Genomic DNA, 12,946 nt, shown 5'->3' on the forward strand with positions numbered 1-12,946 from the left:
GTTTGGGATTTTATCCCTGCCTGCCTGAAATTCCTTTTTTTTCCAGCTGTGAGGCTCAGGGCACCAAATATTGACACACAGTGGGGATGAAATATCCATGAAACCCCTGGGAAAAATGGCAAATTCCCTGGATGAATTCCCCAATCTGGAATTGGGGCTGCCAGGAGCACTGGGGGCTGATAAATAATGTTTTCTCCTTTTGGGGGGTTTTGTGGGGGAAAAGGGAAAAGCTGGGAAAGGATGAACAGGAGCCAGCAGCACCTTTGGGATCCTGGGAATGTTCTCCTGGCTCCAGGGGCTTCCTCAGCAGTTTGCCTTGACATTCCAGCAGGAATATCTGACCTGGTGGTGCAGGAAAACTGCACTGAGATGGGTCAGGGAAATCCTGGATGGGCTGGAAGGTGCAGGGAGAATTCCTGCTTTTCCCAGACTTTGCTCCATGGGATCCACCAGAATTCCTCAAGGAAATCCTGGATAGGCTGGAAGGGTGCAAGAGAGAATTCCTGCTTTTCCCAGGCTTTGCTCCACTGGAAAAACCAGAATTCCTCAAGGAAATCCTGGATGAGCTTCCCAAGGAGGAATGGAGGATTCTTGCCCTTCCCAAGCTCTGCTCCCCTGGATAAACCAGAATTCCTCAAGGAAATCCTGGATAGGCTGGAAGGAGGCAGAGAGGGTTCCTGTTTTCCCCAGGCTTTGCTCCATGGGATCTACCAGAATTCCTCAAGGAAATCCTGGATAGGCTGGAAGGAGGCAGAGAGGGTTCCTGTTTTTCCCAGGCTTTGCTCCACTGGAAAAACCAGAATTCCTCAAGGAAATCCTGGATGGGCTGGAAGGGTGAAGGGAGGGTTTTTGCTCTTCCCAGGCTTTGCTCCCCTGGATAAACCAGAATTCCTCAAGGAAATCCTGGATGAGTTTCCCAACAGGGAATGCAGGTTTCCCACTTTTCCCAGGCTTTGCTTCCCTGGAAAAACCAGAATTGGGACCAGGAAAACACAGCCCTGAATGGGGATGGGGACTGGGAAAATATTGTCCTGAATGGGAATGGGAACTGGGAAAAGCTTGTCCTGAATGGGAAAATATTGTCCTGAATGGGAAAATATTGTCCTGAATGGGAATGGGGACTGGGAAACCACAGCCCTGAATGGGAAAACATTGTCCAGAATGGGAATGGGAAAATATTGTCCTGAATGGGAATGGGACTGGGAAACCACAGCCCGGAATGGGAAAACATTGTCCAGAATGGGAATGGGAAAATATTGTCCTGAATGGGAATGGGACTGGGAAACCACAGCCCTGAATGGTCACTGGGGCTGTTCCTGCTCTTCCCTATCGACTGGAAACAATTAAGGAACAATTCAGCCTGGAAATAGCGGGAAGGGAGCGGAGCAGGGATGGGCAAACCTCAAACAATGCAGCCGTCTGGATGTTTGTCTGGGACAGAGCTCGGCTGGGATCGGGAAGCTCCCGGGGAGACGAGAGGAGGAACCCCCGGGGAGCTCCAGGGTCTTCACAGCTTCCTCCCACTGCGCATTTTCCGAGGAATCACACAATCGAGGGAAGGGCAGAAACACTCCCTGCTCCAGGGGGAACAGCCCCGTGCAGAGCTGGATCCTAAAAACAGCCCCACGGAGAGCTGGAACCCAAAAATAGTCCCATGGAGAGCTGGATCCTAAAAACAGCCCCGTGCAGAGCTGGATCCTAAAACCAGCCCCGTGGAGAGCTGTATCCCAAAACCAGCCCCGTGCAGAGCTGGATCCTAAAAACAGCCCCGTGCAGAGCTGGATCCTAAAAACAGCCCCGTGCAGAGCTGGATCCTAAAAACAGCCCCGTGCAGAGCTGGATCCTAAAAACAGCCCCATGGAGAGCTGGAACCCAAAAATAGTCCCATGGAGAGCTGGATCCCAGGAGATCTGGATGCCAAAAACAGCCATGTAGAGAGCTGGATCCCAAAACCAGCCCCATGGAGAGCTGGATCCCAAAACCAGCCCCATGGAGAGCTGGATCCCAAAACCAGCCCCATGGAGATCTGGATCCCAAAACCAGCCCCATGGAGAGCTGGATCCCAAAACCAGCCCCATGGAGAGCTGGATCCCAAAACCAGCCCCATGGAGATCTGGATCCCAGAGCACTATGCCACTCCCGGTCCCAGGTGACAACCACAGCCCTGGCCAGCTCCGGAGAGCCCTGGCCCCATCCAGAGGGAAAGGATCATCCCAAAAGCCATGGATGTGGATATTGCACAGCAGAGAAACTCCTGCTCTGCTCACACTGGGAGCTGCAGCAGGGAGGGATTTGTCCCCAAAACGTTCGGAGAGGGAAAATCCCCCCGGAGCAGCGCTGGGCCAGCAGGGCATCCATCCCAGCAGGGTCTGCCCGGCCCTGGCTCCACCCCGAGGGGGTTTTGGGATGCTGAGCTCCTCCCCAGGGCTATTTCTGGCGCCCGCAGCTGAGCTGGGGGAGGTTTGGCACTTCTCCCCCTTCCCGAGGTGGGCGTGAGCAGCCCGGGGATTTGGGATGGGGGCTGTGGGGTGGGGGAGATGTGCCTGAGACCCCTCTGGGACCCCAATGTGCTCCGGGGGTGATGGGATGGGGATGAGGAAAGGGCTCTGGCCCCATTCCTGCAGCTCAGGACATCCCAAAAGGCTGGATTTGGGAATTAGGGGATTAGGGGATTTGGGAACAGGGATGGGGGAGCAATGGGAAGGCTCCTGCTCCATCCCCGGCAGGATTTGGGTACCAAAATAGGGAGGGGAAAAGGGGTTCTGCAGGCAGAGGGGAGGGGAATAGGGGAGGGCTGCCCTGTGCTCCAGCTGTGCTCCAGCTGTGCTCCCAGCAGTCCCAGCGTGGTGTCCCCAAAATCCCCAGGGGTTCCAGGGCAGCTTGTCTGAGCAAAGGTGGATTTCCAGCAACTCCTGCCTGGGCCAAACCCTACAGATCCCCCAGCCCAGGGCTGGAATCCCACAAATCCAAATTCGTGGGGTCTGGAGTCCCACAAACCTGAACCCCAAAAATCCCCAGCTCAGGTTTGGAATCCCACAAATCCAAACCCTACAAATCCCAGGTCTGGAATCCCACAAATCCAAACCCCACGAATCCTCCAGTCCAGGTCTGGAATCCCACAAATCCAAATGTTTGGGGTCTGGAATACCACAAATCCCACAGATCCCACAAATCTGGTCTGGAGTCCCACAAATCCAAACCCCACCAATCCCAGGTCTGGAATCCCACAAATCCAAATTCGTGGGGTCTGGAATCCCACAAATCCCAGGGCTGGAATCCCACAAATCCAAACCCTACAAATCCCAGGTCTGGAGTCCCACAAATCCAATTTTTTGGGGTCTGGAATCCCACAAATCCCCAGCTCAGGTTCGGAATCCCACAAATCCAAACCCCACTGTGCTGGAGTCACCTCCCCGCCATCCCAACCCCTCCCAGGACAGCTCAGGCTCCGGCAGCTCCTCCCTGGAGCATCTCTCCGTGGGGACAACGGGGACAACAGGACGGGGGACAAGGCCACAGGTCCACGGCTGGCAGCTCGGGGGGGGCTGTGGGTTTGGGGACAGCCGCGGTGACATCCTGCCCGAGCCGCCAATTCTCTCCTCTCTCCGCGCTTCCATCTCCATGGCGACGAGGGGAACGCGAGCTGCGAGTTTAAAATATACTCTGCCGCCTGTTCTTCCCTCGGGCTGGGGAAGGGAGAGAGACAGAGAGGGGTCAGGGGGTCCGGCAGGGATTTCAGAGCCCCCAGGGGGATTTGGGGAGGAGATTCCCAGCCTCTGGAATTCCTGGAGCAGCCAGCTGTGCCTTGGGACACCCAGAGGGGACTTTAGCACCATGGTGGGTGACAAGGAGGATGGCCAGGGGTGATTGGTGGGTTAAAGAGGTAATAGGGAGAAGATTTGGGGTTTTTCTGGGAGCAGCAGAGTGCCAGCCCCATCCTGGGAGAGATCCCAATTTTTCCCCAATCCTACCTGACAGATCCCAGCTTTTCCCCAATCCTGCAAGATCCCAGCTTTTCCTGTCCTACCTGAGCGATCCCAGATTTTCTTGTCTTACCTAAGTGATCCCAGCTTTCCCCCAGTCCTGAGCAATCCCAGTTTTTCCCATCCTACGTGAGAGATCTCAGCTTTCCCCCAATCCTGAGAGATCCCAATTTTTCCCCAATCCTACCTGAGAAATCCCAGCTTTTCCCCAATCCTGCCTAAAAGAACCTGGCTTTTCCCATCCTACCTGAGAGATCCCAGTTTTTCCCATCCTACCCGAGACATCCCAGCTTTTCCCATCCTACCCGAGAGATCTCAGCTTTCCCCAATCCTGAGAAATCCCAATTTTTCCCCAATCCTACCTGACAGACCCCAGCTTTTCCCCAGTCCTGAGACATCCCAGCTTTTCCCATCCTACTTGACAGATCCCAGCGTTCCTTCATCCCACCTGAGAGTTCCCAGCTTTTCCCCAATCCTGCCTAAAAGAACCTGGCCTTTCCCATCCTACCTGAGAGATCCCACTTTTTCCCATCCTACCTGAGAGATGCCAGTTTTTTCCCAGTCCTGAGCAATCCCAGCTTTCCCCCAATCCTACCTGACAGATCCCAGCTTTTCCCAATCCTACCTAAAAGAACCTGGCTTTTCCCATCCTACCTGAGCAATCCCAGCTTTTCTTGTCCTACCTAAGCAATCCCAGCTTTTCCCCAGTCTTGAGAAATCCCAGCTTTTCCCATTCTACCTGAGAGATCTCAGCTTTTCCTGTCCTGCCCGAGAGATCCCAGCTTTTCCCAATCCTACCCGAGAGATCTCAGCTTTCCCCAATCCTGAGAAATCCCAATTTTTCCCCAATCCTACCTGACAGACCCCAGTTTTTCCCCAGTCCTGAGACATCCCAGCTTTTCCCATTCTACCTGAGCGATCCCAGTTTTTCTCATCCTACTTGAGAGATCCCAGCTTTCCTTCCTCCTACCTGAGAGTTCCCAGCTTTTCCCCAGTCCTGAGCAATCCCAGTTTTTCCTGTCCTACCTGAGACATCCCAGCTTTTCCCCAATCCTGCCTAAAAGAACCTGGCTTTTCCCATCCTACCTGAGAGATCCCACTTTTTTCCCAGTCCTGAGCAATCCCAGTTTTTCCCATCCTACCTGAGTGATCCCAGCTTTCCCCCAATCCTACCTGAGAGTTCCCAGCTTTTCCCAATCCTACCTAAAAGAACCTGGCTTTTCCCATCCTACCTGAGAGATCCCAGCTTTTCCTCAGTCCTGAGACATCCCAGCTTTCCCCATTCTACCTGAGAGATCCCATCTTTCCCCAATCCTACCTGACAGACCCCAGCTTTCCCCCAGTCCTGAGACATCCCAGCTTTTCCCATTCTGCCCGAGTGATCCCAGTTTTTCCCATCCTACTTGAGAGATCCCAGCTTTCTCCATCCTACCAGAGTGATCCCAGTTTTTCCCCAATCCTGCAAGATCCCAGATTTCCCCATCCTCCCTGAGTGATCCCACTTTTTCCCATCCTACCTGACTGCTGGAAGGCCGAGCCTCGCTGCCCAGGGTCCTTCTGCAGCTGGATCTCCTTCAGGGAGAAGATGGAGGCGTCTGGGCAGAGGGGGCAGAGCCAGGGGTCAGTGCTCCCTTCCCTCCCTCTCCCACCCCAAACCCTCCCACCCCAATCACCCCTCACTCCCCCAGACACCAAATTCTGCTCCCCCGAATAATTCCTGCTGCAGGAGGTGAGCAAAGAGGTGTCTGGAGGGGCCAGGAGCCCATTTTTGGCAGATTTTGGGAGGGGACAGGTGGCACTTACTGTCAGGCAGGAGGTGCACTCGCTCCCCCAGGCTCTTGAAGTAGGGGTGCTGCAGGGCTGCCTGGGCTGAGATCCTGCCCTTGGCTCTGTACTGCACCAAGGAAAAACCCAGAAAACCCCAGAAAAAGCCATCAATCCACATTGAAATCACATTGAAATCCCATTGAAATCATCACATTGAAATCCCATTGAAACCACATTGAAATCACATTGAAATCCCATTGAAACCCCATTGAAATAATCCCATTGAAATAATCACATTGAAATAATCCCATTGAAATCCCATTGAAATAATCTCATTGAAATAATCACATTGAAACCCCATTGAAATCCCATTGAAATCATCACATTGAAATCACATTGAAATCATCACATTGAAATAATCACATTGAAATCACATTGAAATAATCCCATTGAAATAATCTCATTGAAATAATCACATTGAAACCCCATTGAAATCACATTGAAATCACATTGAAATCCCATTGAAATCATAACATTGAAATCACATTTAAACCCCATTGAAACCACATTGAAATCCCATTGAAATCATAACATTGAAATCACATTTAAACCCCATTGAAACCACATTGAAATCCCATTGAAATCCCATTGAAATAATCCCATTGAAATAATCCCATTGAAATAATCTCATTGAAATAATCCCATTGAAATCCCATTGAAATCCCATTGAAATAATCCCATTGAAATAATCACATTGAAACCCCATTGAAACCCCATTGAAATCACATTGAAATAATCACACTGAAATCACATTGAAATCACATTGAAACCACATTGAAATCCCATTTCAACCCCACATCTGGGCACCTCTGCCCGTCCCAGAGGGGTGACAGCATGGCCAGCCTGGCACCCCAGTGCCCAAGGCACGGGGCACACTGGGAGCACTGGGAGGCACTGGTCACGTTGTACCTCACGGGTCACCAGGTTTGTGTCACCTCCCTGTGTCTCCGAGGGGACAGGGGGGGAAGGAGGGCTCCCCACCCTTCCTAGGAGGGGGTTTGGCACAGCTGGAGGGGCATGGAATGTTCTGGATAGCCATGGAATGTTCTGGAGGGGCACAAATAATTCTGGAGGGGCATGGATCATTCTGGAGGCTATGGAATATTCTGGAGGGCCAGGGATCATTCTGGAGGACCATGGAATATTCTGGAAGGGCATGGAATATTCTGGACAGCCACAGATTATTCTGGGGGGGCACAGATGATTCTGGAGGGTAATGAGTTATCCTGGAAGGTCATGGATTATTCTGGAGGAGCATGGAATATTCTGGAGGACCACAGAATATTCTGGAAAGCCATGGATTAATCTGAAAGGCCACGGATCATTGTGGAAAGCCACAGATTGTTCTGTAAGGCGACGGGTTATTCTGGGAGGCCACAGATCAATCTGGAAGGCCATGGATCAATCTGTAAAGCCACAGATTATTCTGGAGGTCCACAGATTATTCTGGAGGGCCATGGAATGTTCTGGAGTGCCACAGATCATTCTGCAGCCACAGCTCCCCTCCTGCCCTGCTCCTTCCCCACAGCAATTCCCTTTCTCACCCCCTGAGCTGCTCCAGCACTCACCAGGAGGAGGTTTGTCAGCAAATCGATGCCTTCCGAGTCCAGCCTGAGGGAAAGGAGAAATAAAACCAGAGCTGCAGGGTGACTGCAGCAGGGGGACTGCGATAATCAGAGCAAGGGACAAGTGGCACTGCGAGGAAATTGAACTGGGCTGTCCCCAGGCTGTCCTGCAGAGCCATCAGACCCGTTCTGTCCCTGTCCCTGTTCCTGTCCCTGCTCCAGGGCTACCTCGGGGCGTGGTTGATGAGCGGCTGGGCTCGGTGCTGGCTGAAGTTGTAAGCCTTGAACTCCTCGTTGGATGTTATGCCAGGCCAGGTGTCCTCCGTGGGGGTTCCTGCAGGGGACAGAGGGACACTGCCATGGGCACTTGGGGAGGAGGGGAAAGCTCAGAGAGTGGGGCTGCTGACCCCGAGAGAGGGCGTGGGTGTCCCTGGGGTGCTGGCATTGTCACATGGAACAGCTCATCCTGCCAGCTGTGCCAGCCTGTGGGCAGTGTCTGTCCATGCCAGCTGACCCTTGTCCACTCCTGTCCATGCCAGCTGACCCTTGTCCACTCCTGTCCATGCCAGCTGACCCCTGCCCATCCCAGCCCATCCCTGCCCATGCCAGCCCACCTCTGTCCACCTCTGCCCACGCCAGCACATCCCTACCCACCTCTGCTGACCCCATTCCACCCCATCCCACTCCCATCCACCCCACCTTGTTCACTCCATCCCAGCGCATCCCACACCATCTCACCCCAGTCCGTTCCTGCCAACCCCATCCCACCCCTGTTCACTCCCACCCACCCCATCCCACTCCCATCAAATCCACCCCCTTCATTCCCTCCCACCCCTGTTCACCTCATCCCACGCACCCCATCCCATCGCATCCCACTCATTCTCACTCCCATCCACCCCACCCCGTTCACTCCTTCTCACGCATCCCACCACATCCCACCGCAGTCCAGTCCTGCCAACTCCATCCCACGCCTGTTCACTCCTTCCCACCCCATCCCACTCCATCCCATCCCCCATTCACCCCATCCCACCCCATCCCACTCCCATCCACCCCATCCCGTTTACTCCTTCCCATCCATCCCACACCAACCCACTCCTCCTCACTCCATCCCACTCCTTCCCACCCCATCCCACTCTCACCCACCTCATCTTCTCCATCCCACCGGATCCCATCCCCGTTCACCCCACCCCACACCATCCCACCGCATCCCACTCCTTCCCACTTCTGTTCACTCCTTCTCAACGCATCCCACTCCCACCCACCTCATCCCACTCCATCCCACTCCTTCCCACCCCTTCCCACTCCATTCCACCCCCGCCCACCCCATCCCACCCCGTTCACTCCTTCCCACCCACCCCATCCCATCCCATTATCCCTTCCCATCCCATTATCCCATCCCAATATCCCATCCAATCCCATCCCGCCCCACGGCCACCCCGCTCTGTCCCGCGGACAGCCACTGCCCCCGCGCGGGGACACGGGCACAGCACAGCTCAGCTCAGCACAGCTCAGCACAGCACAGCACAGCGCAGCACAGCACAGCACAGCTCAGCACAGCGCAGCACAGCACAGCTCAGCACAGCACAGCAGCTCACCCAGCAGGCGGAAGATGAGGTGCAGCTCCTCCTTCACGGTGGAGCCGGGGAACATCGGCCGCCCCGTCACCATCTCGTAGTGGATGCAGCCGACACCCCTAGAGCGCGGGGACACCCGGGGTCAGCGGGGGACAATCCCCGCGGGGCGCCCGGGGCAGGGGGAGGCGGCTGGAGAGGGGAAATGAGCTCCAGGAGATGGGGAATGAGCTCCGGGAGAGGGGAATGGGCTCCGGGATATATAGGGAAATGAGCCCAGGAGATGGGAGATGAGCTCCAGGGGATGGGAAATGAGCTCCGAGATGGGGAAATGAGCTCCAGGAGATGGGAAATGAGTGCCAGGAGAGGGAAATGAGCTCCAGGAGAGAGGAATGAGCGCCGGGAGATGGGAGATGAGCTCCTGGAGATGGGAAATGAGCTCCAAGAGAGGGGAATGAGCTCCGGGACAGAGGAATGAGCTCCAGAAAAGGGGAAATGGGCTCCAAGACAGGGAAATGAGCTCCAGGGAATGGGAAATGGGCTGCAGGAAAAGGGAAATGGGCTGCAGGAAAAGGGAAATGGGCTGCAGGAAAAGGGTTCCTCCTGCTCAGCGTTCACCCCGACAGGGTTGGCATGGTCCCAAGAGCCCGAGTCCCAGGGGACAGGGAAAAGAGCCCTGGAAGAGCCCCAAGGGACAGAGATAAGAGATCTGGAAGAGCCCCCAAAGCTCTGGCGTTAGCAGCCCCAAGGAAAACTGCTTTGGGGAGCCCCAGGGGACAGGGAAAGCAGCTCTGGAAGAGACCCCCAAATTCTGGTTTGAACAGCCCCAGGGGAAAGGGAAAACTGCTTGGGGAAAACCCCAGAAAAATGGAAAACTGCTCTGGGAGAGCCCCCAAAATTCTGGCTTTAACAGCCCCAGGGGAAAGGGAAAACTGCTCTGGGGAGTCCCAGGGGACAGGGAAAACTGCTCTGGTAGAACTCCCAAAATTCTGGTTCTAACAACCCCAGGGGACAGGGAAAACTGTGCAGGGAGAGCCCCCAAAATTCTGGTTTTCTGCTCTGGGAGTGCCCCCAAAATTCTGGTTTTAAACAGCCCCAGGGGAAAGGGAAAACTGCGCAGGGAGAACCCCAGGAACACAGAAAACAACCCCGGGAGAGCTCCCCACCCTCTCCTGTCCCCAGCCCCGGGAGGACACGGCTGGCAAAGCCCAACTCGGCCCCGCAGAGCCCGGGAAGCTCCGTTCGGGGTCGGGAGCTGTGCCTCACCACATGTCGATGGGCGTGGAGTACTCGGTGGAGCCCAGCAGCACATCGGGCGGTCGGTACCACAGCGTCACCACCTCGTTGGAATAGGTTTTCGTCGGGACAGACTTGGCCCGGGCTAATCCTGCCGGTGGGAGGGATGGACGTCAAGGAGCTGTCCCTTTTTGTCCCCCTGTGCTGCCCCCCGGAGGGATTCACCCACCGAAATCAGCCAGCTTGAGCTCCCCTCGCTCGTTGATGAGCAGGTTTTGGGGTTTGAGGTCCCGGTGGAGGATTTTCCTGCCGTGGCAATAAGCCAGGCCGCGGAGCAGCTGGAACATGAAGATCTGCGGGGGAAGGAGGAGGGTGGGGTTGCATTTGGGGTGGGGAAAATAAACCTGGCTGGAGGAATTTCGATGGGATGGGTGGGAAAGACCCCTGGGGGTGGGAAATGCTGCGGGGAAATGTCACCAAAGGGGACAAACACAGCGCAGGGGTTTTATTTAGGGTGGCAGGGAGCTGGGAAATGCGGGTGGAGCCTCAGAACAGGCTGGAAAAGGGTAAAAAGAAGGGAGAAGGGATCTCCAGGCTCCCCCAGGGCATCCTGGGCACCCCCAGTACCTTCACGTTGTGCACACTCATCAGGTTCCCGCAGTTCTCCAGGTACTGCTTGAGGTCATTGTCCTGCAGGGCGAGGACACATCAGCCTGTCCTTGTCCCCCACCGCCCCTCAGCGCCCCCCCCCAGCCCCCAGAGAAGCCCCCAGAGAAGCCCCCAGACCCACCAGGTACTCGAAGACGAGGGTGAGGCAGCGCTCGGTGTGGATGATGTCGTGCAGGGTGACGATGTTGGCGTGCTTGAGGTTCTTCAGCAGCGACACTGCGGGGACAGCGGGGTTGGGGTGGCAGGAAGGGGGTTACAGCCACCCCAAATCCCCCCAAAATCCCGGGGGAAAGCCCCTGCCGGCCTCACCTTCCCGGATGGCCGTGCAGGGAGCTCCCTCCTCGTGCTCCAGGCGGATTTCCTTCAGCGCCACCAGGTTTTCCGTCAGCTTGCTGCGGCCCTTGAACACCGTGGCGTAGGTGCCCTGGCAGGGGACAGGGGACACAAGCCATGTCCCAGGGTGGCACAGCACTGGTGTCCCCGAAACATGTGGGGGAAGGACTGTCTGAAGTGACAGCACCAGGTCTGAGCTCCACCAGAAAGGCTCGGTCTGGAAATTCCTGAATATTGGAGATTTTTGCACTTCGAGCTGCTCTTCAAACGTCATTTAATTCCTCCCAGGGTCTCGTGGAGTACTCACCTCTCCCAGTTTGTCCAGTTTCACGTAGGTTTCCAGCTTCCCGAAGCCAATATCTGACTGTGAGAGAGGAAGGAAAACATCACTGCACAGAGGGAATTCCACCCAGGGGTGGCTCCACCTCCAGAGGGGTTTCTGGGAATTCTGGGCAGTGACAGTTGGGATTTTTACCCCATTTACTCCCCAAACCCTCCGTGGAAAGCCCTGTCCTCATGGGGCTCAGGGTGGCACAGCAGGACACGGCTGGTGACAGGGACAGGGCTGTGTCCCTGCTGTCCCTGCAGGTGACACTCACGAGGGACGCCCTCCGGGACATCCTGCTCAGCGGCTTGGGGAACTCCGGGCTCTCCATCTGCAGCTTCTGCAGGAACTCGGGGGGCAGCCGGATGTCCATGGGCAGCGACAGGCGCTTGCTGACGTCCTGCAGGGAGGGGACAGGCTGGTGACAGGGGGACCCGCCCTGGCAGCAATGTGGCAGTGCCAGGGCAGCCCCGCGGGACTCTCAGAGGGAAGGGGTGGCACACCTGGGGGCTGCCCTGGTCCCTCAGGAGTCACCCAGGGCATGGCAGGGCTGTGTGTGACACTGCCACCTCCCAAACCCCAGCCCGGCGGGGAGGTGACACCCGGGGGTGACAGAGGTGGCACTTGCCTCCATGGAGAAGCGGCGCTGGCCGTGGTTGCGGTAGCGCACGGCGGCCACTGGGGACTGTCCCTGTCCCTGTCCCTCCGCCGGGGACACCGGGCTGCCATCTGCTGCCAGCTGCAGGTGACCCTGGGCCAGGTCTGGGGACAGAAGGAAAGCAGAGTGAGCTGCAGGAGCGCCAAGGAGTGAGGGTGGTGCTCTGGGGACACGGGAGTGTATTCTTCCTTCTTTGTATCCAGAGGGAATTCCAGCTTTTTGCTCCCGATTCCTGGTGCCTCGCCACCCGCAGGGCTCTGAGTTCCAGCATTCCCAAAGCACACCCGAACAGGAACACCGAGGTGTCCCGGGGCTGCACAGCCACAATCCCTGCTCGGATCCCGAGGTGACAATCCCAGCTCGGATCCTGACAATTCCTGCTCGGATCCCTGCTAGGATCCCGACAATCCCCGCTCGGATCCCGGATCCCGACAATTCCTGCTCAGGTGCCAACAATCTCAGTCTGGATCCCGACAATCCTAGCTCAGATCCCGACTATTCCAGCTTGGATCCCGAGGTGACAATCCCAGCCCGGATCGCGACAATTCCTGCTCAGATCCTGATAATCCCTACTTGGATCCCGACTATCCCTGCTAGGATCCAGACAATCCCAGCTCAGATCCCGGATCCTGACCATCCCAGCTCGGATCCCTGCTCCGATCCTGCATCCCGACTATCCCAGCCCAGATCCTGAAAATCCCTGCTCAGATCCCGAGGTGACAATCCCAGCTCGGATCCCAACTACTCCAACTCGGATCCTGCATCCCAACAATCCCAGC

General features: G+C 56.0%; 1 protein-coding gene across 1 annotated transcript; it reads right to left on the minus strand.

The window, feature by feature from the left end:
• Positions 1-215: 215 nt before the first annotated feature.
• Positions 216-12,271, minus strand: LOC146422105 (cyclin-dependent kinase 18-like; the record flags this gene model as incomplete). The annotated part of the gene is made up of 16 exons (XM_085046734.1): positions 216-1,084; positions 1,230-3,048; positions 3,170-3,686; positions 5,501-5,578; positions 5,787-5,877; positions 7,379-7,421; positions 7,604-7,709; positions 8,971-9,068; positions 10,213-10,333; positions 10,412-10,535; positions 10,810-10,872; positions 10,973-11,067; positions 11,161-11,275; positions 11,492-11,548; positions 11,784-11,909; positions 12,138-12,271. Coding segments are annotated over 14 exons (1,286 nt in total), but the record flags the coding sequence as incomplete, so codon positions are not given.
• Positions 12,272-12,946: the final 675 nt, after the last annotated feature.

Source organism: Lichenostomus cassidix, unplaced genomic scaffold (assembly GCF_008360975.1).
Source record: "Lichenostomus cassidix isolate B80296 unplaced genomic scaffold, HeHo_3.0 HiC_scaffold_552, whole genome shotgun sequence".
Taxonomy (NCBI): domain Eukaryota; kingdom Metazoa; phylum Chordata; class Aves; order Passeriformes; family Meliphagidae; genus Lichenostomus; species Lichenostomus cassidix.